The sequence below is a fragment of the Felis catus genome, chromosome C2 (genome assembly GCF_018350175.1).
Source record: "Felis catus isolate Fca126 chromosome C2, F.catus_Fca126_mat1.0, whole genome shotgun sequence".
Classification (NCBI taxonomy): Eukaryota; Metazoa; Chordata; class Mammalia; order Carnivora; family Felidae; genus Felis; species Felis catus.
Window position 1 is genome coordinate 70,421,225 of NC_058376.1, and position 26,764 is coordinate 70,447,988.

The window sequence follows — 26,764 nt, forward strand, 5'->3', positions numbered from 1 at the left end:
AGGCAGGGAACTCCTGGCTAGCCAGGCCTCAGACGAGGCGGTGCTACACGCACGTTTCTGTGTAGCAGAGCGAGGAGAGAAAGGAGGCACAGAACACAAAGGCTGAATGTGTTTGGAATAACAGATGCTGGAGCTAGAAAGGATGTTTAGGATCATCTGGTCGAATCCCTTCATGTTTCTAATAGGGAGCTCCATCTCCCCAGGCCAGGCTCCTGGTGGCCGCGCTAATGTTCACCTCCAGAGGAGCACGGCTCATCTGACCGGCCTAAGTGCCAGGACTTTCACTGGGTCACGTTTACTGGTGGATGGAGCAGCCAAGTGTCAACAGACACACGCCCCCACCTCCCTCTCTCTTCACTTTCCTTCTACAGAGTGCCGGCTGGGTCCCCTCCGAGCCTGCCTCTGGCAAGTCCTACCCGCTCCCTCAGTGCTCCTACATGTGTGCCTAGAGCCCCTCAATCCTGTAGTTAGGCAGGGATAATAAAGTGTCAGAATTCAGATTTAATTCTGGAGGGAGGAGGTATACCGGAGTGCTGGTTAGGGGGTTAGCAGCTAGTAGCCCAGATTGGAAAGTAAAAGCAGAATTTTGCTTCCCATATGGCTTCAGGTCTCTGTGCACGTCCCCCTCTCAGCTTCCCCGCAGGGAGGAGGGGAGGCTGGCAGGCTAGATCTAGACAGTCCTGGGTGCCTGGCTATTCCCTCATTTAACAGCACTTAGGGCCCTAGCGTCTAGTATCTCAGAGGGAGGTGGGCCTCTACCTAGCACAGAACACCCAGTTCAGTAAAAAGGAAGAGAAATGCTCAGTGAGAGACTCAAGGAGTAGGAAAGATATGGTGGAACTCTTCAACAATTAAAAGTAAGACATTCTTTGGGGCGCCTGGGTGGCGCAGTCGGTTAAGCGTCCGACTTCAGCTAGGTCACGATCTCGCGGTCCGTGAGTTCGAGCCCCGCGTCGGGCTCTGGGCTGATGGCTCAGAGCCTGGAGCCTGTTTCCGATTCTGTGTCTCCCTCTCTCCCTGCCCCTCCCCCGTTCATGCTCTGTCTCTTTCTGTCCCAAAAATAAATAAATGTTGAAAAAAAAAATAAAAAAAAAAAAAAGTAAGACGTTCTTTTTTTTTTTAAGATTTTATTTTTAGGTAATCTGTACACTCAACGTGGGGCTCAAATTTATATGCTGAGATCAAGAGTCACATGCTTTACTGACTGAACCAGCCAGGCGCCCCTAAAAGCATAAGGTTCTAAAAGGATGAATGCTCAAGGAATTTGAAGGCCAACTATTTTTTAATGTTGAAAAATCCAGGTGACTACAGGGTCAAGTCCGGTAAAATTGGAAACAGGCTGATTTTCAAATAAACCACAATAGTGGGTTGAATTTAAATTATAAATATTAAATGACCTTGACCAGAATCAAAGTGTAGCTTCCTAGAAAATGCTTCCTTTCCACCATTTAGTAAAGTTGGTTGTAAATCACTGAACCACAGACCTTTGCAGCTGGAAAGGCTTGTAGCTTTTATCCAATCTGACGAATGTTTAAGAATAATCTTAAAAGGAATCTCCCAAAAACATGAATCATAAATTATATACATACCTAGTCAGCAGAAACTGTATACAGAGTATATAGAGGAGGAATTGGCTGCTTTAAATAGGCATTACAGAAAGGACCTCCAGGTTCCGTTTTTGCTCTGGTGACATAAACCCAAACCCCCTAGTACCTCTAAAAAACCTGTGACCTACAACAATTTTGAAATGGCAACTTTGAAGGCAGTCTAACCTCTATTTCCAAGAATATTTCCAGCCCTCTCTGTGCTGCTTCCTAAGGCATGCACAGACTCTGAATAAAACCTCAGAGAAGAGAAGAGAAAAGGCAGGCAGAGTTTCCAGCATTCTCTTTGGTTGGTAGCTGGATGAGCCCTGTGATACTGGGGCACATGCTAATCGCCATTACTCACCAACTGTACCTTGTCCTGGGATGGCAGGGAACCCAAGAGAAGTAACCAACATAGCCTGTGTCCTCAAGAGGATTACACACTGAGTACCAGATAGGTATGGGAGAACCTAATGCGACAAGGTGGATAGCGTGGAGGATGAGAAGGTTGAAAACAGTTCCAGGCTAGACATGGAACTGCCAGAGAGGGGCCTTACGATGACTAGGAGCTGAAAAGGCAAGGAGGCGTGTTTTGCAAACTGCAAACCGCTGCAGCTTTGCAAACACCTGCACCGTCTGGGTTTCTTTTCTATGACGCCTAGCAAAATGTTTATCTGTGTTATCTTTGCCATTGCAAGAAACAAGTTGGCCGTAACGAAGCAACACAAATCTAACTCCTAATCAAATGACTCAGTGCTCACCAGTCCACTCACCCCAGAGCGTGGCCTCTGGTGCAAAGGATACACACCAACAACACTTAGTCCCTGTTGGATGCGTGTACGTGCGTGTGTCCAGGGGGTGAGGGGACAAGCAGGGGTTGGTGGACACAAAGGCCCAGAGCAGCCACCTGACCAACTCCTATTTTCCTTCCTATGCAGTTAAAGAGAACATATTTTAAAGACGAACTTCAGGGGCACCTGGGTGGCTCAGTCCACCCAGTCAGTTAAGTGTCCGACTTTGGATCGGGTCATGATCTCACAGTTTATAAGTTTAAGCCCCGCATCGGGCTCTGTGCTGACAGCTCAAAGCCTGGAGCCTGCTTCGGATTCTGTGTCTCCCTCTCTCTCTGCCCCTTCCTCGCTCTCTCCCTCTCAAATATGAATAAACGTTAACAAAAATTTAAAGACAAACTTCAGTATGAAGGTAAATTGTGCAGATGGTACTTTCCCCCAAATACTTTGCGTTTGTCTTTAATGTCTCCTCGCCTCGGCCCCTGTGACAGGTATGTTACTAGCAAGCTGTACGCATCTATTACTTCTATTCTGAATGATTTCAGCGGGTGAGACTGGGATAGGAGCACTCACATCCGGGGTGGTCTGAGGGAGGGGAATGAGCCGGTGTCCTGGAGAGCGCTGGTCCTGAAAAATTTCTCTTCCTAGAGAGCATGGTCTCCTCTTCCATCTCTAAAGCAGGAAGAGGGTCCTGGCTGAAAACCCAAGTGGCAGCCAGTTGGGTGTGCACGGTCATGTCTTCGGGGAGCTGCTTTCCTCTTGCCAGGGACCCTTGGGATGTTCCGCTCTCAGTGTGAGAAGGGGCAGTTCTTCCTTCTGACCCTGAACTGGATGGCGAGCGAAGTGTCCCCAAAGCTGAAAGCAGACACCAACAATTAAAATTCCACCAGCAGACTTCAAAATGTCTGAATAATGTTTGAGTGGGCTCACCTCTGACCTCCATGAAAACAAATTAAGAGCAATTATTCATTCTATGAAAAATTAACTCCTGAGTGAGAGATCACAAACCAAGACAAAGACTGTTTTCAGATCTCACGAACAAAGGCTGCATTTTGTGGTGAAGTTACTCTAAAAGGGGCACAATGAAGCTAAGTATCAGATGATATGGGATCAAAGATAGGACTCTGATCACCATGATTCATCACTCACATTCCATAACGCTGGCCCCAGAATTATTTACTTGAGTTCAACATAAACAAAATTTTCAAAACCTGGATGACCAACGAACTCGGGCAGCATCAGGCGCAGGTCTAAGCTCTGTGTCCATCATGTCATGAAGGGAACATAAAATACTGTCATTCGTACTCTTTATAGAATTGAGTCCCTCAACCCGACCCCCTGCAACAAGCTCATGAAAGCAGGGGGCCATCTTTGATGGCGTCATCTTCTACTTTTAGGCTGTTACCAAGTTCGTATCAATTTTCCTTTGTGAAGAGTCTTTACCAATTGCTTCCTCTCTACCCCTGAGGCCACCAGGCCATGGATCTTAGCACCAGGCATCTGGACTTCTATGTCCGCCTGGGTGGTTCCCCCTGACGCCAGGTTCACTCTGCCCCATCTCCCACCCCAGACATCTTATACCTGCCTGCCAGGTGAATCCTCCCCAGATTCGCTTTAATCATGTCACTGTCTTGTTCAAAAACCTTCGGTGACTCTTCCTACAACACCAAATCTAAACTGCCTGGTTTTCTAAGTCCTCTGTGACTCCTCCTCACCCCATGCACACAACTATCCTCTCCTCCATGTGTGACTTACATCCTCCCCCATGGGAAGCTGCCAGCCTTCCCACTCCACAAAAAGACCACACTTCTGTCCTTTTCCTCACATGGTCTGTGCATCCCACTCCTAAGCTATCCCTCCCACCATGCTCAGACATACAGACTTAGGCTCAAATCCCAGCTTTAAAACCTATTAGCTGTTTGACCTATACACCTCTGATTAATTACCATCTCTACCTTCAGTTTCCAAATTCCTAAAATGAGAATAATGTGACCTCATTGGCTTGCGGTGAGAATTGAGAGAATAGATATGTCGGTATACAGTAGGTACCTAAGCGGTGCCAGTTTTCTGTGTCTTCCCTTCCTCAGTCAAATCTTACACATCCAGCCCTGGCCATTTCTTGAAACTTTTTGCTAGAAGTGGCAAGCCACCGAGGTGTGCAGATTCAAGCAGGAACCGCCATTTGGGCAGCCACGCAGCCTACCAGACCAGATCTGGTATCTCTGAGGCTGTGGTGTGGGGCATGATCAGCGGGTGTCCTTTGGACTCAGTCTGGCCATGGAATGTCAATTCCCAGGACTGCTCGGGGCTGTAGGCAAATGTGCACCCTCAGCTGGTCTATGCTGATAACTCACTTAATCACAGCATGCCACAGATGGAGCCTGAGCCACAGGGGTGAGCTACCCCAGCCCAGGACCCTTGGATGGGCACTCAGGATGGGGAAGAGGGAGACTGGCAGAAACTTCATCTTCCAGGACCGGACATACATGAATGAAATGAGCATCGTTGGCACAAACTCACCTCTGGTGAGGCTCTGGGAAGTCAGAGCTGTTGCTGTGTCAGACCCGACAGGGGAAATGGTGAAATTTGTTTTCCTGGAAGAGTCATTTCTTCCTCTAGCATCTGCTGCTTCAGTTTGTGGAATGAAGTTTTCTGGAGCATCTGAAGAAGTGTGGCTCTTTCTGGGGGTCTGAGTCATCACGCCCTCCTTGGAGACCACCGTTGAAAAGTCCATTTGGTTCTGATCAATGGTGATGTTTTCTATGTGGGGTTTGGTGCTACTTTCTGGCCAGTGGTTCCTTACCACAGCTGAAACAATAAGAAAATGGATCAGTAAGAGCCTGCTGGTTCTCTGTCTGCCATGAGCAGACACTCAGTAAAGAAGTGGATTCAGGTAGAATAATTTCCCCTTTCTTTTTTTCCGCACAGTAATTATTCTTACAATGCAGTGGGAGAAATTATGTAGCAACAATACTATGTAGTATTGAATTTTACAGTAAGTGGAATAAATGATGAAAACGGACAGAAAGAGACCAATACAGGGCTCAGGGGAGAGGACCTGAAGCTCTGGGATCCAGGCAGGCTCTGGGAGGGGCGCAGGGGACGCAGGTCAGGTGAGAGTAGGGGGAAGGAAGCACTCGCATGCATCAAGGTTGTGAATTGTGTCTTCTGCATGGTAGGAGGGTAAAAGCTGGCAGCTCTCGATCCTGACACCTACTCTTGCAGGCAGGGGGTGGGAGGTGGGACATGCCTAATTCTGGAAAAACATGTGAAGGATTTGGCAATATTACCAAAACCTTCGTAATGTAAATAGGTTTGATGCAGTGCTTTTGTTTTCTTTGAATTTATCCTAAGGAAATACTCAAGAATGTGGACAAAAATTTAGCTGCACTGATAGTCATGATGTCATTGTTTATAATAGCAAAAAAGAAAGGAAGGAAGAATAGAAGGAAGGAAGGAACAAACAAAACTGAAAACCCTACAGCCGCAGATCAATTAAACCAGTTGCATTATGTCCATATGAAAGGACAAGATGAGGTATTAAAATGTTATAAAAATAAAGACGTTTTACAGGTATTATTGAGTTAAAACAACAGGTTTCAGGGGCCCCTGGGTGGCTGGGTTGGTTAACTGCCCGACTTCAGCTCAGGTCATGATCTCGCAATTTGTGGATTCAAGCCCCACATTGGGCTCTCTACTGTCAGTGTGGAGCCCACTTTGGAGCCTCTGTCTCCCTTTCTCTGCCCCTTCCCTGCTGTCACTCTCTCTCAAAAATAAAACATTAAAAAAATTTTTTTTAAGTTTCAAAATAGAATTGAGAGTATAGTCTCATTTTGTTAAAAAAAAAAAAAGTAACAGCAATCATGCATGTGTGTGCATGCCAACCACGGATATATGTTCTCGACATGTCCTCATTTGTTCAATCCTTGTGCAATGTCGAGGTAGGTGCTCTTCTCCAACTCTGCCCGGGAGGCAGAGGAGGTGCGGGGCGGAGGCTCATATTCCTTGCCCAAGTCACCAGACAGCCTGATCCCCGCCCAAGCCCCTGAGCATTCAGCTGTGCCCAGTGCTCAGGATAAAGTGCGTGGTAACAAATCCTCCTGTTCCCCCTCGCTTCCGGCGCAGGGGTGTTGAGGAAAGGTTGCTTATTAGTACGGACTGTTATTTGACATTTATAAATTAGGGGATGGATTTAGATTCGTTGGGAAATATACTGAAGTGATCATTTTCTGCCATATTGCCCAACATGATGGCAGAGAGGGCATGAGTTACAAACATCACGATCAGGTGAAAGTTGAGGGGAAACCGGGCGCAGAAGCAACCATCTGTGGAATTAGGTATCATTTATCAAGGCAGGGGGTTCAGAGTCAGGGCAGGTTGGTGGGACGCCCAAGTCCAACCCAAGGAGGGTGCATTGTTACTCTGAAGATGTGTGCACACGACGCAGCCACGGCTTGGAAGAGGGAGCCCCACCACTGCTGGGGTGTCAGCTCCTGAAACCAAGACTAAAACACAGACCACATTTTAAGAGCCACTTCCCTGGATATCCAAGCTAATGTGGAAGTGAATATGAAATACATGTGCTAATTGGAGGGCACAGAGTTTAATGAGTTTCTAGAGAAAGCAATGAGGACAAGGACCATTTAAAGTTATTGCTGATTACATGGGTCCCTTAAAAACCTATTTTTATTTTCCTCATTTGGGAAGGATATTTTTCGTTCTGCTTAGGATCAGGGGCTGTGAGCACTGCTGAGAGACCTCGGTGGGAATGAATGAAGTCACTTCTATCTGTATGAGTCAGGCAAAACATGGCCAGCCATCTGACTAGTAGCGGCTGCAGGCAGAACCTATGGTTCAGCTCAAAATATCACACTTTCCCAAAAGGAACGAGTTATCTTCTAGATCAGCACTAAGAGATGTATAAAGTAAGACACAAATGCAAACCACATATGTAAGTTTACTTTAAAAAGTAACAGATGAGGGGCGCCTGGGTGGCTCAGTCAGTTGGGCGACTGACTTCATTTTGGCTCAGGTCATGTGATCTTACAGTTCATGACTTCAAGCCCCACACTGGGCTCTGCATTGACAGCCTGGAGCCTACTTGGGATTCTGATTCTCTCTCTCCCTGTCTCTCTCCCCTCCCCCTACTCATGCTCTCTCTCTCTCTCTCTCTCTCTCTCTCTCTCTCTCTCTTTCTCTCTCTCTCTCAAAATAAATAAATAAACTTAAAAGTAACAGAGGAAATTAATTTTAATAAATACTTTACATACTCTGACACATTCAAAATAGTAGCATTTCAATATGTAATTGATATAAAAATTGAGATACTTTGCATTCTTCTTTTGGTATTACACCTGTAAATTCCAGAGTATGATACTAGCTGTACTTCAAGAGCACAATAGCCACATGTGGCTAGTGGCTACAACACTGGACAATGCAGTTCTAGGTCAATGGTTCTCCACATTTCCTCCACTCTGGTCCACTCCCACCAGAAGTATGGCTCATTTATTGGGGTTGGAGGGGTAGTGATTTTTAAATCTTCCATAAGAGATTCTGACAAACTTTCCTAAAGGAACCCTTTCCTCCCCAAATCCCTTGAGAATCGCTGCTTTTGTGCTTCCTATTCTGTTTCCCATAATTGATAATTAACAGAAACTTCCTGGAGAGGGGAGGGACGTTGCCAAGCATCTGGGTTCCTCTGGGGTCCAGCCCCAGACAGGCAAGGACCACATTCACCTGAAAATGGGATTTGGAGGGTGCTTCCAGGGGCAGCCACCAAGTCCACAATTTCAACTTGAGACCAGAGACCCACACAACATGTTTCCTGTGTTCTTTCTATTTGAGCTGCAAGGCAAATTGGCCTCTCCAGATAAGGTGAAAGGGTCTGAGGATGCTCTCTCTATCCTCCTGGTCATTTGGGCACAATGAAGAGAGACTGTTCTTAAAAGAAGCCAGAAAAAAAGTGATTGTGGGGAAGTAGAGGTGACCCAAAACCAATGCGTGGAAGCTGGTAAGCCATGAGCAAAGGAAGAAAATGAATTTTGCTCTATTATAGCCTTAAGATGAGTGTGACACTTGGCTATTGTTGAGCCTCTGAGGAAGCCCATGGCTGAGGAAGCAGCAACATGCCCTTCTTCACAGAACTGGGAATGTCCCTAGGAGTTCCACTGCAGTCTTTAGAAGGTACGGAATGGCCACATAAAGACAAGACATGAGTCGCACTGAACCATGCTGTCTCCCTGGAGGGGTGACAAAAGATGGAAGAAGGAAAAAGAAAATGTACCCTATAAACAAAACAAAAAAGGCAGACCGTAGTCTTGCATTGTCCCAAATCATCCTACCACTATAAACGAAATATACTAAATAAAATATGTTTTACAAAATATTTCTAAATGCATTGCTGAGTTGGCAAGTAAGTAAAGAATCACATCTTCTAAGGCCAAACATGAACCAAGAGCTGGAATACAGAGAAGTGAGCTAATTCTCAGCAGTTAGAAGCTGCTCTGGGGCACCTGCTCAACTTTTGTGAGCTTGAACTTCTGGTCTGATTATTAGGAGGATGTAGGAGATAGGAGACAAAACTCTTAAGGAGAGGGGCGCCTGGGTGGCGCAGTCGGTTAAGCGTCCGACTTCAGCCAGGTCACGATCTCGTGGTCCGTGAGTTCGAGCCCCGCGTCAGGCTCTGGGCTGATGGCTCAGAGCCTGGAGCTTGTTTCCGATTCTGTGTCTCCCTCTCTCTCTGCCCCTCCCTCGTTCATGCTCTGTCTCTCTCTGTCCCAAAAATAAATAAATGTTGAAAAAAAAAATTAAAAAAAGAAAAAAACTCTTAAGGAGAGAGTCTGAGAGGAAACTCAGACTGTATAAAGCTGGGACTAGGGCTATACTATGGGTGTCAGACACATAGGGGGAAAAAATCTGCCCTGCAGAAGGGGGCCAGCAGGGAAAAGTGGCCTTTGATCTTGGTTTTAGATGAAGGAAAATAAATCTCACTCAAGAATTTGTAACCAGAAAGGTAGCCCTCATGTGGGTATGCAGCACAAACTCACAATACTTGTAAGTTCTAAACCTCAAGCCAAGGATATATTTTAAAAGTGGTCTTGAACTTTGTGAATATACTAAAACCACTAAATTATATACTTTAAGAGGGTGCATTTTATGGTATGTAAATCATATCTCAAATACACATGCACATATGTGCACCCACATATACCCCATTAGTGTGAAGGAAAAGTGGTTCGGATACACAGTGCCTCTTGCTTTGCAGAAATAAATGTGAATGCTCTCTAAATGAGCATACCTTCAATCCGATTTTATCATTCATTGATAAAATTCTAAGGAATAAGAGATCACTGTCAAAAAGCACAAAATATAAAAGGCAAAAAGGCATCAGTGGGTAAAAGTCAGCAACCTAGATAGGCAAAGCCTTCAAATGCTGGAAAGATCAGTCAAAGAATGTAAGTATATAAAATACATAAAAAGAAATAAGAAACTAAAAATGAGAGAAAGAGAGACTATAAATAATGGCCAAAAGAAGTGAAAGAACTCTAAATGGAAATTCTAAAAATGAATAAAATATAATGATTGAAACTAGGAAACTTGACAGATTTAGATACGACTGAAAAAAGAACTAATAATTACAAGACAGATGATGAGAGAACACCCAGATGATATAAAAAGATAGAAAATATGAAAAAGAGAGGAAGAGACAAGGAAGATAGGAGTGAGAAAGTCCAATATATATAGAACTGGAGTTCTAGGCGGAGAAGAGAGAAAAGAGAGAAATGGCGATATTCAAAAAGGTAATGGCTGAGAATTTCCCTCAAACTAAGGAAGCCCAACAAATCCTTAGAAAACAAAATAGTACAGAAATATAAACTCACATCATAGTCAAACTGCAGAAAACCACAGACAAGGTACATCTTAAAAACAACCAGAACAGGGAAAATGACAAATCATGTATAGAAGATGACAATTAGACTAACAGCTGATTTCTCAACAGCAACAATGGAAGTCTAAAACCAGTGGGTAAATATTGTACATTCAGTAAAACTATCTTTGAAAAATATCCTGAGACTCTCTTTCAAAAAAGAAACATTTTCAGTCAAATTTCAGTTTATCAACCACCTCCACAAAAGGAAATTAGGGAGAATTTTATGTCAAGCAAGAAAAACAATGCTAGATAAAAGCTAGAAGAGGCAAGAAGATATAATGAGCAAAGAAAATGGTAAATATGTGCATAAATCTAAAGCAACGTTGAATTTATAAAATAATTTCTCATTTGTGGGATTAATAAAACAAGATAGAGCAAACCATGGATGACATAGCGCAGAAGTCAGGAGGGCATAACCAGAATCATGTTGTGTTGAAGGGTGACTCTAAGCTGTGTAAAAAATGCATTTTCAAGTTCCTCAAGCTGACCCTGAAGAATAGAAAGAGAGTGTATCACTTCCAACTGGTAGAGCTTGCAGTAATATGAAATTTCCATTGAGAGAAACTAATTAATATTGCCTAAAACCAAAACAATGAATCAACAAATAGCAATTTAAGCATGTTACTGAGAGGTATGGGCAGGATTACTAAAAGAGCTTGTTAAAAGGGTCGAAAGTGGTTGATTCTGGGAAGTGGAAAATGATTGGTGGTAGGAGTGGTCAGGGTTTTTTATAATAGCCTTATAAAACATATTTGATCTTTAAACTATGTATGAGTTTGATAAAAAATAAGAATTTAAATTCAAAGAAGTTAGATAATGAGCCAGGGTAAATGCCTGCAGCGGACGATAAAAGTTTAGCATTCCTAACACGTGAAGTTTTTCAAAGTCCTAAGATGTACAGGGCACCTGGGTGGCTCAGTCTAAGGTTAAGGGTCTGACTAGATTTTGGCTCAGGTCATGATCTCACGGTTATGAGTTTGAGCCCCACACTGGGCTCTGCCCTGACAGCACGAAGCCCGCTTGTGGTTCTCTCTCTCCGTCTCTCTCTGACCCCTCTCCCCCACTCTTTCTCTCAAAGTAAATAAGCTTAAAAAAATTCCTAAGATGTACATTTCACAAAGAACATGAATATGTGATTCACAGAAGAAAATGTATAATTTGAGAATAAATACATGACAGTATTGTTGGAAAGAAATAAAATACAAATGTAAACTAGAAAAGCCTTTTTTTCAACTTTTTATATAAATTTATGTTTGCCTATCAAATTGGCAAAGACTCAAAAAATGATAAGATGTAGTGTCACTGCGGGCATAGCAGACTGGCACCTCCACACAACACCAGTAACAATGTAACTGGCACATTCTGGTGAGAAATTCCGCAATCCATTGCAAAAGTCTTAAAAATAGGCATATATTTCGACCCAGGAATTCCATTTCTGGAAATTAATTTCAAGGAAATTCTTAAGGATGTGCACAGATTCAGGCACAGGGAAGTTTACCACAGCATTGTTTGTAATAATGAAAATTGGAAACAACCTAAATTTCTGCAATAGGAACTTGTAAGTAATTATAAGACAACAAGATTTTAAAGGGCTGACCAAAATATATTATTGATACAGTTTTAGATATGTACTATGTTCACCCTGTACAGTTAATTAAAAATATAAATTAAAAAATGGCATGTACCATATGACCTTATGTTATTAAAAATAGATGTGTTTAAGGGCACCTGGGTGGCTCAGGTGGTTAAGCATGCAACTCTTGATTTCGGCTCAGGTCATGATCTTACAGTTTGTGAGTCTGAGCCCTGCATTTGGCTCTGCACCGACAGCAAGGAGCCTGCTTGGGATTCTCTCTCCCTCTCTCTGCCTCTCCTACTCATGCTCTCTCTCTCAAAAAGAAAATAAACATTAAAAATATATATATAAGCATAAATAAATATGCATATATATATATATATATATATATATATATACACATAAACATATATATACATATATATCTGTTTAAAAACCTGCATCTCCTGGGGTGCCTGGCTTGGCTCACTTGCAAGAGCATGCGACTCTTGATCTCAGGGCTGTGAGTTCAAGCCCCATGTTGGGTGTAGAGATTCCTAAAAATAAACTTAAAAAAAAAAAAGCATCTCCTAAGAAAAAGAACAAAAAAGTTGGTATCTTGGTAAAAGGACTCTAGGTCTGGAAGCCTTCTTATAAGGGGCTTTCTTTGGTCCCTAGACTGCTCCCTAAGGTAGGTAAAGCCTGTAGACTTTCGATATAAAGGTGGCTCGTGCAACTTGCTCATAATACAGCTATTTCTGAAACATAAGCATTGTGAGTGGCCTTGAGCACCCAGCTGAAGGACTGATGAGTTTACCTGTGTCTGGACAACCAGCCTCTGGGTACCTAACCACTCAGCACCAGCTGTGGCCATAGCTGGTGGCCTGATCAAGGGGATGACCATCTGTCCACAGTAACTAGAGACTGAACACACCCCTGGTCAGTACTGCCACTGCTGGGCCCTGTGGGCGTTAGGGACCTGTGGGCTTATGATGCCACCTCTACCCTCTTTCCCTCAGTTGCAGGTGCCATAGCCACCTGGATTGATCAGAAATTCTTACCTTTACCGTCTCTCTTCTTCTGGGGATGTTTCCCTTTCTTCCCCCCGGAACACATGACGGGGAAAGTCACCTGTTTACCCCACCTTGAGAATCTGTGTTCTCTATGTGGAGACTCTCTCATCTAAAAGGAAAAGAGCCTGCCTCCAGCTCCCTGTCTGGATATAGAAATTCAGTACTTAACAAGAGAAGCAGTGGGTAACATACAAACTGGCTAAAGTCAGGCTGTCTGTGTTAGACTTCTGGTTCTACCATGTACATGCCGTATGACCTTGGATGACATACGTAATTTCTCTGCCTTGGCTTCTTCATCTGTAACAGGGGGATAATGACAGCACCTACCTCACTGGGCTGTGACACAGTACACACACGTGAGAGTGTCAAAGACTATCTGGTCCGTAGTGAGTGCTACACCCATTGCAGCTGTTCAAGGGGTCTAGGTCTCTCAATGTGAACGGACAGATTTGGACATGACTTTGGCAGGCACTGCTAACCAACCCCTCTCCAGGCAGCAGAGCAGAGCTAGTTGCAGAGGTACAAGTTCTGCTGGAAGCTAGGGGTGCATCCCCTGAAAGGACTGAGGTGGGCTCCGTGAGCTGGGGCCTCGCTGTGGCTTTGCTCCAGGACACTCTGCCAGCAGATGCAGGAAGAACTAGGAGGGCACAGGGTGAGAGCCAGGCCCACCTCTGGCATAAGCCCCTGATGTCACTGGCCCAGGGTTCCAAAAGAATAGTATCCCACTGCCTGCTGTTGAACTCTGGATGTCCCTCTACTTCTTTATTGCCTATGAACTACTCTTCAGAAGGGGATTAATTAACCATGCAGCACCCCAGCCCACCCACTCTGCCACCCATTCACAATCTTTTGATTGTGAACATGCAAGTGCTTGACATGATTCCATGCTGTATCTTGGGGGGGGAACAATGAGTCCAGTGCTAAAATATTTATTGAGGTCCAAGGATGAATCCCTTCAGAAGCCCTGAGTTGTTTAGGAGTACTGTGGTTGAATTTTGGTTTTGGCGTAGCTCCCTGTTCAGCACAGGGGTAAACCCCGAGTGGGAGAGACATTTAGAGTAAAGCGGCTAGGAGTCAGCAGGGACCTAACACTTGCAGGGGGAGAATCCAGAACCTGCTCTGACTCTTGGCAGAGAAGAGAAATGGCCTTGGAGAAATGGAAAGAAGGTACACCTCAGGCTTCGGAGTCTGGGCTGGAGAAGGAGGATGAAGACCCTGTGCCCTACTGGACACTCACGGGCAGCCTCTGAGGCTGGCTCTCCTCACCTCACCCATCCCTCTCCCCAGATAGTCAGAGGTACTTGCTCAACCTCACTCACATCCCACGGCAACTGAGCCGCACCAACCAGCCTCATACTGGAGGTGAGATGTCCCAACCTCCCAGGTATATTTGAGCTGGAAATACCGTCCTTCCCTCTGCACTCAGCCCCCTGTGTCAAGACAGTTTCATTGCTTTGCCTGTTTTTTCCCCCAAGTTGACAACTTCCACTTCTGTAGTGTCTTCATGTTCTAAAACATCTGTTTGTGAACCAACATCAGGGATGCTAGCACAGCCTGGGAGTAGGATTTCCTAATTAGCAGCTGCTATAGAGTCAACTCCTCACCACCCACCCCATGATTTGGGGTTTTTCAACATGCATTGTTTCTGAGCAGTGGAGTGGGTGTGTACAGGGAGTATGCTGTGTCATCCAAAGAGGCAATTTCCTCCCAGAGGGCCCAGCCCGCCCCCACATTGCACTGTCAACCACTCCTGTGGGCCCTATGTCACAGAGTTAAAGCAGGATCCCTTTATTTTTATTTCCCTCCATTTAGAATCAGATTTCACAAATAGCTACTCAGTGCTTACCACGTGCTAAATGTTTTCAAGGGCATTTATCTCATTTAATGAGAATGACAGCTGGTCAAGTGGGTATCATGGCACCCGGGAAGAAGGGCAGAAAGATTAAGTGGTTGTTCAAGGTCATGCACTGAACGGCAGATTCACAATCTGAACCCAGCTCTTGTTCCCTCACATCCCATGTGAGGGATATTATTCTGTGACATGGAGCTTTAAGGCATCGGTCAGGGAACAACATCCCCCTGGTCTCCAAACCCCGGTCTCAAATCCATTAGCAATGTCCTGCTCCTCCCTAAGAGGAGCGACCTAGCCTGTGGCACAGGGGCTTTGGAATCAGATGGATTTGGTTTGATGATAGCTGCACTTATCAGCAGGAACACTGAGCAAGAAGACCTCTAAAGCAGCTTCTCAGAGATAATTTTCATGAGTAATGAAAAGAATAATAATAAAGAGTGGAGGCAGAATGGAGAATGAGTTTGAGAGACAAGAAAAGCCTGTTTTCAAAATATGAAGTGAGGGGTGACATTATAACTTCCCACTGGAAATGTCTGACAGGCCATTAAAAATTTGGGACTGTCAATTAGGAAGAGGGATGAGGAGATGGAGTATGAAGGGAAAAGTGATGGTCAAGGACTGAATTAAGGGGAACCTTGAATCAGAGGGAGAGGAAGAGTCAGTGAAGGAGACACAGAGGACCAGGGAAGGATAGGATGAATTGAAGCAGGAGCCAGCAAGGCAATGAGTGCCGAGACACCACAGAGAGGCACGGGCCAGGCCTGTGGAAAGGCCAGAGAATGGTCAACCAGAGTCCCCGGGACTTTCCAGAGTGTCACGTGGCAAAGAGAAGATGAAACTCAGATTGTTAGGGGTTAAGGCTCATGAGAGAACGTTCTGGAAAAGTAAGACACTGACTCCCCCCCTCCTCCAGCTGTGAGTTCCCTGTTTCTGGCTCCCCCTCAGAGCTTTCCTGGGATCCCTCAACTTGGGGAACACATGGGAGAGCTGGGTGCTTTCTAGCCACGTGACTGCATGTGCTAGCATGGGTTCTCATACCAATGATGGTGAATTTCTTTATAATTTTTAGAGATTTTCCTCAGATTCAATTGCTCACACAGGACTAGAACTGAAATGAAAAAACTCCCTTTTTAATCCCCCTTTTGGTATGGTAGATGGCTGTAAACCACAAGAGGAGCAGGACATTGTCCACTGGAACTTTATAGGAGGATGGAATTTTGCCCCTATTCTCAGAGATCAAATTAAGAAATCCCACATGTTTACAATCTGCAAAGCGCTTCTTTACTTGATAATTTCAGGGGGCTAAATTATCCTGTTGGGTCCTGACATTCTGCATGGCAAGCAAGATAGGAATTCTTACCCCATTTTAGGAACAGAAGGCTAAGACTCAGTACTAAGGTCACATGCCTAGAATAACCCAGAACTAAGTGGCAGGATGGAGACCAGAGCCCAGCCCTTTCTTTCTGGTGTCTTTCCTAGTTAACCACACCCAAATGAAGCCAGTGAGGACTGAGAAGACAGGAGCTCAGCCAACTCTTCCCAAACTAATTTATGGCATGTAGCCTGCTTCGCTAGCTAACATCCAGTGCTTTGCATCATGCATTCTGGCCAAAGTTGGGAAATTGCCTGGGTTGTCCTTGGTGCCCCCATCCCTCTCTGAAAGTGACCCCTGCCCTTAGGGACCATAGCAACGAACTAATCTGACCCTCAGACAGGACCGGGGTCCAAGAGGGACAATAATAGCTCCAGGTCCATAATACGTCCAGTGGGTGGCATTTATAAATTCAAAAGACTGTTTACTTTCATACTCATTAGGACAGCTATTATCAAGGGGAAAAAAAAGGAAAAGAAAAAGAAAGGAAAGTAGGTGTTGACGAGAACTTAAGAGAAATTGGAACTTCCATGCATTGCTGGTAGGAATATAAACTGGCACAGCCACTGTAGGAAACAGTTTGGTCATTCCTCAAAAACTTAAACATAGAAATGCCATATGATCCAGCAATTCCACTGCTAGGGACATACACAAAAGAACTAAAGGCAGAGAATCAAAGAGATATTTGTACACCCGTGTTGACAGCAGTATTATTCACAATAGCCAAAAGGTTGAAGCAACCCAAATACCCATTGATGGATGACTAGATGAGCAAAATGTGCTACATACATGCAAGAGAATGTCACTTGGCCTTAAAAAGGAAGGAAATCTGACATACACTGCATGAACGAACCTTGAAGACGTCATGCTAGGTGAAAAAAGCCAGTCACAAAAGAACAAATATTATATGATTCCACTTACATGAGGTACCTGTAATAGGTAAAGTCATAGAGACAAAAAGGAGAATAGAGATTAGCAGAGGCTGGGGAGAGGGAGGAATGAGGAGTCATTACCTAATGAGTTCCCATTTGGGATAATGAAACAGTTCTGGAAATTCATGGTGGTGATGGTAGTACAACACTGTGAATGTACTCAATGCCAATAACTTGTACCCTTAAAAATAGATAAAAAATATATTTACTGAGCATCAACCACACACAAGACACTGTGGATTCTGCCTCAAGGGGCCTATCGCTTCCAAGAGAGCTGAATGGGGTTAATAAATTCCTGTGATGCGGATGCCAGTGCCATGGGTGTGTGAGAAGAGGCCTAGCTAGGCAGAGAAGGTATCCTGGAAGTTTGGTAAGCAGAGAAGCTAGGGAGCTGGGCAGAGAAGGTATCCTGGGTGCAGGTTTGGGACAAGAATCCCATCCTCGCTTTCAGGGTTGCACTCTCTCTCCAGATCACGGCCTCCACCCCAGGAATCCAACAAACCAGGGGGATTTCCTGCCGGATGGCCAGCAGGTGGGATATCTGGGGGTAGGCAGGAACCTTGGGGACATGGAGGGAAGGTGGCTGCGACCTCACCAGAGGGCAGCCGCCTACTCAGTGCGGCTGCTCAGGGCTGTGTTTTGAAACACTACTGCGGATGTAATGATTCTGGGTGGAGGACGTTTAGGAGCCAAATGAGTTTGTGTGAACAAAAGGCAGCCCTCGATCTGGACTGTCCAGGGCTCTCGGGGAGTTTCATTTCCTTCCTTGTTCTTGCCCTGAAAGGAGCAGCCCTAAGAAAAACCATACACATTAAGAAGTGTTTGGACCTGAGACCCAGTGATCTGATTTTTTTTAACGTTTATTTTTGAAGGAGAGAGAGAAAGAGCGTGAGCAGGGTAGGGGCAGAGAGAGAGGGAGACACAGAATCCGAAGCAGGTTCCAGGCTCTGAGCCATCAGCACAGAGCTCAATGTGGGGCTCGAACCCACGAACTGTGAAATCATGACCTGGGCCAAAGTGGGACCCTTAACCGACTGAGCCACCCAGGCGCCCCTCCAATGATCTGATTTTTAAAAACAGGTCCCCCAGGAACAGTGTCTAGTAATGAAAAGTATAAAATTTACAAGGCATATTATCCTCTCCTCCTTGTGAGAGTCTGCTTTTGTCTAGCTGAGTATCCTCTGGGGAGAAAGGCAGGCTTGTGGGACTGAGCCGTGACCCATGACCCAGGGTGGGGCTGGCCAGGACCCTCCCCCTCGCCCCCTCCCCAAAGCCCGGAGTCCCGCAGGCTTCCAGAAACAGAATCACCTCTGAGGTGGCCTGAGGGTGCTAAGGAGGGAAGCAGCCTAACCCCAGGCAGGAGAAGAAGGTGAAGGACTCTGATGTGACCTCAAGTTCCTTGCTTTAAAAATAATTCCATAGGATTAAAAAAAAAAAAAAAGGAGGCTTTGAAAAATAGCCCAAGGGTCATGTCAGTCAATTAAATTGGTAAACAAAAAGGCTGTTTGAGGGGGGTGGGAAGGCTATCTTGTCCCTGTGGGCATTTATCTATCTGGTGCCTCAGTTTTCTTTGCCCTTCTCATTCTTTGAAAGATAAACAGCTCGTGGAGGGGCTGAGAGGTGGCTCAGCAGAGGTGGTTTTGAGAAGGGGGCCTCTGTGGCGCCTGAAGACGAAGTTGGGGGGGTGGGCAGGGAAGCGGGCCTGTCTCCTGTATTGTCACCCTAACATTCACTCACACCCAGAGAGGAAGCCCGGTGGCAGAGCCCCACCAAAGGAGGCCTGCCAGCTTGACGAAACAATAAAAAGGCAAGGAAAAACATCCTGGTTCCGAGGAGGAAGAGGGGAGGTGGGAGGGAGGCGGGGAGGTCGAATGACATGAAATGCGGCCACCTGACTTTTGTTAAGTTCTGCCATAATTTGTTCCGTAGACCTGTGTGAAGGGGCCCAGGACTCTAAGGAAATCATAGAAACATCATTTGTCTGGAAGGCTTACAGTGTTAGAAAATGTACACAGTGGAACGATGCTGCAGCACAAAGGGCCCGCGGGGCCAGGTGGGGGAAGGGAAGGGAGGAGGCCGCGGCTGTCACCGCCGGCCCCAGAAAGGGGTGCTCTCACCGTGGGCCACTGGCAGCCCGTGGGGGTGCATACATAAAACCTATTTAGAGACATAAATGAAAGGTTTATCAATAGGCCTTTACAACTAAGTTGGGAAACTTGACACTCGATTCAAATACAAGCAATATGTATGTGTATATATATATATATATATATATATATATATGTAATATATACATTTTTTAGATTTTAGATTTTTTAAGTTTATTTATTTATTTTGAGAGAGACAGAGACAAGTGTGAGTGGGGGAGACACAGAGAGAAAAGGAGAGAGAGAGAGAGAGATTGAGAATCCCAAGCAGGCTCTGCCGATGGCTGTCAGCACAAGGCCTGATGTGGGGTTCCAACACACACACACACACGTGAGGTCATGACCTGGGCCGAAACCACGCTTAACTGTGCCACCCAGGCGCCCCTCAAATATAACCAATATTTTTAAAGTCAGTTGTATGCTCTAGCCAGTTAAGAAAAAGATATAAAATAGAGGGAGTAGAAAGAAAGGGAGAAACTTACAGAGAGTGGAGGAGAGAGTAAAGCTAGGGAGGAGAATGCCAGAGTAGGCTCATTACGACGAAGACGAGGATGAGGATAATGGCAGCAGCCCAGATACATGCTGCAGGCACCATGCCAGGCATTGCACATGGACTGTCCCAGTTAATCCTCACCACAACCCTGGCAGGTGGGCACCATTATTGTCCCCATTTTTTTTTTGATAAGGAAACTGAGGTGTCGAGAGATCAAACAGATGCTCAAGGATCCCACAAATAATACACTGGGATCCCAGCCCAGGTCTGTCTGACTCCAAAGGCCTTCAATATAAAATATCTAAAATAATAATAATAATAATAATAATAGTACAGAAATAGAAAAAGAATGAAGGATAAGAATGGCAAGCACAAGATGAAGACACAGCTACAGAGACATGGCAACATACTCTGAGAGGGAGAGCCAGAAAGACACAGGCAGGGCTCCTCAGGCAGGCTTCCAGGGTGTCTCCCAGGACCCCAGGATCCAAACTGCAGTTTCAGGACCCGAATGGGGACGTTACATCCCGGCAGCCCACGCTGCCCACTGTCCGAAAGGAATTAAGAGTATGGACAGGATTCAGAAGAAGAAAGAAAGTGACAAAGGGAAGAGTCGGTGGTGATCCCATGTGAGTGAGAAAAAGCCGCGAGACAAAGACGGCTGAGGTTCTGAATGTGTGACTGAGAAATTAACGGGACCATAAACAAGCAAAGGAAGGACAGGTTCTCGGGGGGGGGGGGGGGAGGAGGGGGCAGACGACATGTCTGCACTTATAACCATTATCTGTTGTGTTGAAAGTGAAGCACAACTGTGCAAATGTTTGGCAGGTGGCTGAAGAAATCGGACTGGGTATCTGAAGAGAAGAAAGATAGTTGTGGGAATCACCTCCTCAGAGAAAACAGGTGAAGCCATGCTATGTCTTCCCTCTGTGCCTCTGTTTTGTGGACCTCCCTACCTAAGTGCCCTGCTCCCTTTCCCTTGGGCCTTGGCAAAATCTGACTGCTTTCTCACAACTGGCTCAGGGAACACCACTCCCAAGAAGCTTTTCCCAGAGAGAACTCGCTCCCTCTTGACTACTGTTTTAACTTGTTGTACAATCATAACATATTCGATCATATTTCTATGTCCCTTAGGAGAGACCGTGGCTCCTGGGAGGACTCAGTAAACACTCACTGAACCGAGCTGCAGGTAGAAGGCCACAGGCAGGCCTGTGAAGAACATCCTACTGGTTGGGTGGGACAGAGGATGAGAAAGAGCTAGCCACCAAGACCAGAGGCAGCTGAGAGGACAGAGATGGAGGACGGACAACAGGCCAGTGAGACATCCCAGAATGCTGTCCCTCTCTCCCCTTCCTCTCCTACTTTCTACACATCCCCCTGCACCTACCTGCTCCACAAAGGCCACCTCACTTAGAGTAATAATAATGCCGGAGGCATTCCCAAATACACAGCACGTGTGTGTTCACAAAGCCTGTCCACGAGGATGAGTTTCCATCTCCCCCCTATGATAGCACTGTGAGGTGGATGGAGCTGGGAGTATCCTCGCCATTTTACAGATATGCAAACAGGCCCAGAGATGGGATGCCTGGCCCAGGGCACAGTAAGTTCATTGTATTCTGACTCAAATTACTCGCTGTGTCTACATTTAAACATGCCTTTGTGGTCATAATTATATTTGCTCCTCCTCGGAAGCCTTGTCTAGGAAGCAGGATAGATAGCCTTAGCCCCATTTCTAACATAGGGAAAGTAAGACCCAGGGACATTAGGCAGCTGCCCCCTGCCACACAGCTAGAAAGCAAAGGGGTTCAGACCCCGTCAGAGTTCTTGAGCCACCACTGGCATCTCTCTGCCCAACCTCCGCCTGTGGCTATAGACAGCAGCATTCCGTTACCATAAGGCACAGCTATACTATAAATAATTCCTAACCGACCACAGGAATTCAACTACCAATGAATATGGTCTTCTTCAAAGAAACCCCATTAAGATCTTATTTAATCCAACAACACTGTTACTCCTCAGACTGTTTCCTAAAATTCTCTACAATCTTCAACAGCGCCTGAGGAGTATTTTTGAGTTTACTGAATAAGGACACATTTTCATCCCTTGATAATAGATTTGGATTATTCTGGAAACACACAAAAATTCCAAGCCCAATTTAGTGACTGATGCAGGGGATCGAGATAGGTGACCCCATTTTGGATCCAGGATGATGGAGAAGTACAAAGAAACACCAGTGAGTTGCTTGTGGCCCAGGCACTGGCTCTAAAGGGGGCTCCCAGCTCCTTCAAATGCTTTTTGAGGTATGTGTCAATAACCTCCAAAAATTCTGACCTGAAGGAGAGTACCCTTTGACAACAGAAGTCCTAGCATGACTGATTTTAAAGGTTTATTACTTTGGAGTCACACCTCACATACCATTTTTACTGAATCCTTACTGCTTCACGTGCATTAATCTGGTCTCCGCAGATAACTGCAGGTGAGGGCTGGATAGGTGGCACTTAGTTGTTCTGACTTAAAATCTTCAAATTGTGCTCTTTCCTCCCTGCATTGGAAGCTAAGGATGGAGAGAAAGTTCTAGGAATACCAAGAAGTGAGGTTCAGGGGGCCCGGGGAAGGGGAGGGGGACCAAGTAGCAAATGTCCTTGGAAGGTAGACCTGACCCCTTTGCATTCAGAACTTGTCCCCCATCCACTGAACCTGGAGGTGAAGAGGGTGTTGTCATCAGTCCAAAGGTCAGTATAAACAGGCAGTGGTTTCAGGAGCATCATCGTGGCCAGTATTTACAGAGCTCTCCTGCCCAGCAACAAGCAGTCTGTTTTACAGAGGCTATAGGACCCTTACATTCCTGAGTAGGGCCCATTAATAGCCCATCTGACAGATGGGAAACTGAAGGCACAGAGAGACTGAGTAACCTACCAAGGTCCCACAGCTTGCAAGTGGTACTATTGGGAGTTTAAACTGAGGCTGTCTGACACCCAAGCCAGGACCTCCCCAGGTCTGTGACTGCAAAGCCAGAGGGCTCTTATACACATCCTGGCAACAGATGACCCCAGAAAAAGTCTCACTGCATGGCACAACGAAAGTCCTGGTGGCCCCAGAGGCTCGGGAGTGAAATTCATCCCCACGTTGAAGCTGTTTCCATCTCCCCCTACCACCCAGGGAAGGAAAATAGAGTAGTTTTCAATACTAGCCTGATTCGTGATAATCACCAATCATGACCTTGCACAAAGAACAACATCCTACCAGATTACAACCAGGCGTCTCTCTCCTATATGTTCACTATTCCCTCCTCCAATATGACTGCTTCAATGCACATGGCCCAGCATGGCACAGGGTCAGCTAGAGAGCTTGACCTTGGCCTCCACCTTCTTCTTGTCACCTGTCTTCCTCCCTGGACTTCTTATCCCAACTTATCAAAGACATTGAGCAGAAGTCTGTCAAAGGTATCACATCCATCTCCTCGCTTCCAGTACCTCAGCTCCTTCCCAGAAGAGACATGGAGGCTGCTGTTATTCAGGGTCTCCAGTGAGATCAGAGCCTCCCCTGAGGCCCCCACAACCACAGGAACTGGGAGCACAGAGCCTGCCTGCCATACCACCAGACCTGTTAGCTTTCCTCAAACATTCCTACGTGACAGGAAAGCCTGCATAATACTGCAAAGCTCAAGTATCCCAGAACCAAGGTATAAAGCAAAAGGAATGTGCCCATTTTTAACAGTCTCTGTAGATTTCAGAGATGGCCTTTCTAGCTCCTTAAGAGATCTTATGACAGGAGCCCTAGGTCACATGGTGGTGCAGGTGCTGCTGTAATACCACCTGGGCAGTGGGTGGCAGCCACAAGTTGGATAGATGCTCCCTGGGCCAAGGCCAAAGATGAATATGACCTGTGCCTCCTCTCAAGGAGCTAGAGGTCTAGCAGGCCCACAGGTGCACATGAAGACCCACGGTGAGGTACCCTTCCTCGTCCCTCACATAGGCGCCACAGCTCCCGACCCTGAGCTAAGAAGCCAGATGTAGAGTCTCCTCACACTTCAGCTCAACATCAGGGAAGTCAGGAGGTATTCACAGGATAAAGCTGGGACCCTCAGTAATGAAGCTTTTGGCATCAGATGGCCAATCCGTCATTTCACAGATAAAGAAATGGAGGCCCAGAGAAGGAAGCAATATGCCCAAAGTTACCCCGTATCTAAGTGGCAGAGCCAAAACTTGATCCTGAACCTTCTGGACCAGCCCCCACCTCTGGCCACTCCACATTGCTAGAGCACCATTTCCAGCCCCAACTAGAGCTCTGTCACTATCATGGTTGTCTAATTGTTTCACTGGTTTCCAGAACCTTTCTAGGAAAAAACACGTCTGTGAAAATGCAGCCAGTCATATCACTCAATTGGAAGTGTCTGGATTTGTCACATATCTCCTAATCTAAGGTGACCTCGGATCTTGCATCATGTCCTGAACAAAGAGACCAAAGGTTTCTGAGAGCAAAGTGAAATTTACTGACTCTGACTGGAAATCAACCAGGGTAAATGAGGCAAAAGAGTGACAGCCCCTTTCCCTACTTATTTTGGAAACAAGCCTGCCATTTAATGAATAAAGACAGCCTTTTAAAGTTCCCTTCAAACCTGGAGAGTCTAGGATTCTCTGAACATAAAGAGAATTCTCAAGATGTTCGTATAGACCCCAAACTGAAATCTAATTTTGCCCAGTATGCCAAAATTTAAAGGATCAATATTGCCAATGCAATGGCTCTCATTTATGAGGTCCCTGTGGTGTTCTCTTGCTCCATCCCAAATTTTGCATGACAGTTCCTTCTCAAATACTCGTGTTGCCCTTCTGCCTGGCCACTTTGCCCAAAGCACTTGGCTCGGATGCCTCCCTGCCCAGATGTAGCCACGTTGACACAACACAGTGGAGAGCTTGCTGCCTGCTCTGGAGGAACCCACCTCCACCAGCAGCATCCACCACACTTCCTGCTGGTCAGACACCCTGCAGAATCAGTCACCCACTGAAACATCCTCTCTTCAACTTGCTTCAGACCAGAGGATAAGGTGGAGCCCCAGCAGCTTCCGGATATAGGATTAGTAGAGAGATGCTGTGATTGACCACACCCAACATACACACACACAGACACACCACTATCTGAAGACATCTGGGTGAAAAAGAAAGACAGGAGAAGGGTACCGTGTTTTAATCAAAATCCCTGGTGATACACAGAGTGTGGTGAGATCTACATTGTGAGATCACACAATGCTGTTGAAATAATTTGGTACCATTTGGTAGTATTGTCAGGGATCTTAAAATTTTCCACATCCAGGAATTAACACTAAGCAAATAATCAGAGACAAATACAAAAGCTGATTCACAAAGACGTTCATCACATTATTTATGATAGTGAAAAACTGGAAACAGTTATATATCCAATAAAGACGTAGCTTTAAAAAAGTTACAATATACTAGAACAGTATCCATCTGGATACCATATGGAAATACACATGTATTATGTGTGTGTGTGTGTGTGTGTGTGTGTGTGTGTGTGTGTGTGTCCTATTTTTTAAAAGTCAGCCCCGATGTGGGGCTCAAACTCACAACCCCAAGATCAGGAGTCGCATGCTCTACCGACTGAGCCAGCCAGGCACCCCTGTGTATCCTATTTTAAAAATATATAGTTTTAGGGGCACCTGGGTAACTCAGTGAGTTAATCCCCGATTTCAGCTCAGGTCATGATCTCAGAGTTCATGAGTTTGAGCCCCACACTGGGGTCTGTGCTGACAGCTCAGAGCCTGGAGCCTGCTTTGGATTCTGTGTCTCCCTCTCTCTCTGCTCCTCTCTGCTCACATTCTGTCTCTTTCTCAAAAAATAAACATTAAACAAAATTTTTAAAGTACATACACAATTTTGTATTCCTTGTAAATGAGAAATATAACAACTGCTAATGTTTTAATATATTTCTGGTAGTTGGCATATAGGTGGTATTTTATTTGGCGCTTTCACTTTTCTGCACCTTCCAAATTGTATATGATAAATATACAAAATGAACATAATCAGAAAAAAAAAAAGTTCCGATTTTTAAAAGGCAAAGATGATCATGCACCTTGGAAGTACCATAATGCTTGTACTTCATCCTGATCCTAAGTCAGAAATGTCACCTCATGGCCTCACTGTTGACTGACAGCAAGGCAGGCTTCCAAAGGAAGCAAATGTCAGGGAGATGCGTCCTTGTCCTCTGACAACTCCCAGGCAGGAATGCAACAAGAGAGGCAGGGAGGCAAGCAAAAGACAAACACATCAGAGACATACATCAAAAGCCCTAACTCCAGAGATCCCCCTACCACAGCAGCACCCCAGCCCAGGCACCCTGCACTGCACCACAGCAGTGACACGGGCCACTCTGCTCTGATGACAGTCCCTGTGCCCCCTCCCTCACCTGGGGAAGACTGTCCAGTGCACTGTCCTAACACTTTGGGAGGTAAAGTGTGAGGAAGGTATTGCCCGTCCCATGTTTGATGATCCAAGAACATGAGGGCTGCTCGGTCAGAGAAATTTTACCACAAGCATGGTTCTTTCTACCTCCAACTTTGTGTTTGGGCCTAGCTTCTATTTTAGGAATCATTTATTCAACAAGTACTATGCATGCTTACCGTGTGTCAGGCACAAACTAGCCGTGGCTTCCCACCTTCACTTCCTGTCTTGCCTTCCTAGTCTACTCTCCGCGTCACTCCTCTGCTAAAACCCCTCATGGCGCTTAGCAGAAAATCTGACCTTTCTACTGTGGTTCTCATGGCCCCACATGATCTGGCCACCATGGCCTTCCTTCTTTCCAATCCCGAAAACACAACCTTGTTCTGGCCTTCGGGCCTTTGCACTGGTTGTTCCCTCCCTCTGCCTGGAGAGCTGTTCCGCTATAGGCATGGGGCACCGTGTGCCTAGTCTCCAGGACAGGAAGGAGTCTGGCATGTGTCCACAACTATCTGGTGTGGTTAGAAGGGGGTCAGAGAAAGAAGAGGCCAGAGAGTCAGCGGGTCAGGTCCTGGTATTCC

General features: G+C 45.7%; 1 protein-coding gene across 2 annotated transcripts in view; it reads right to left on the reverse strand.

Annotated features, from left to right (window-relative positions):
- Positions 1 to 26,764, reverse strand: part of HEG1 (heart development protein with EGF like domains 1) — a 90,525-nt gene that overhangs the window by 56,831 nt on the left and 6,930 nt on the right. For both annotated transcript variants that reach the window (XM_045037045.1, XM_045037046.1), the window contains exons 2-3: positions 4,898 to 5,185; positions 2,951 to 3,232 (exon numbers count right to left, since the gene is read on the reverse strand). In XM_045037045.1, the coding sequence (XP_044892980.1) occupies positions 2,951 to 3,232; positions 4,898 to 5,185 (570 nt within the window). The remainder of the gene's footprint in view (positions 1 to 2,950; positions 3,233 to 4,897; positions 5,186 to 26,764) is intronic.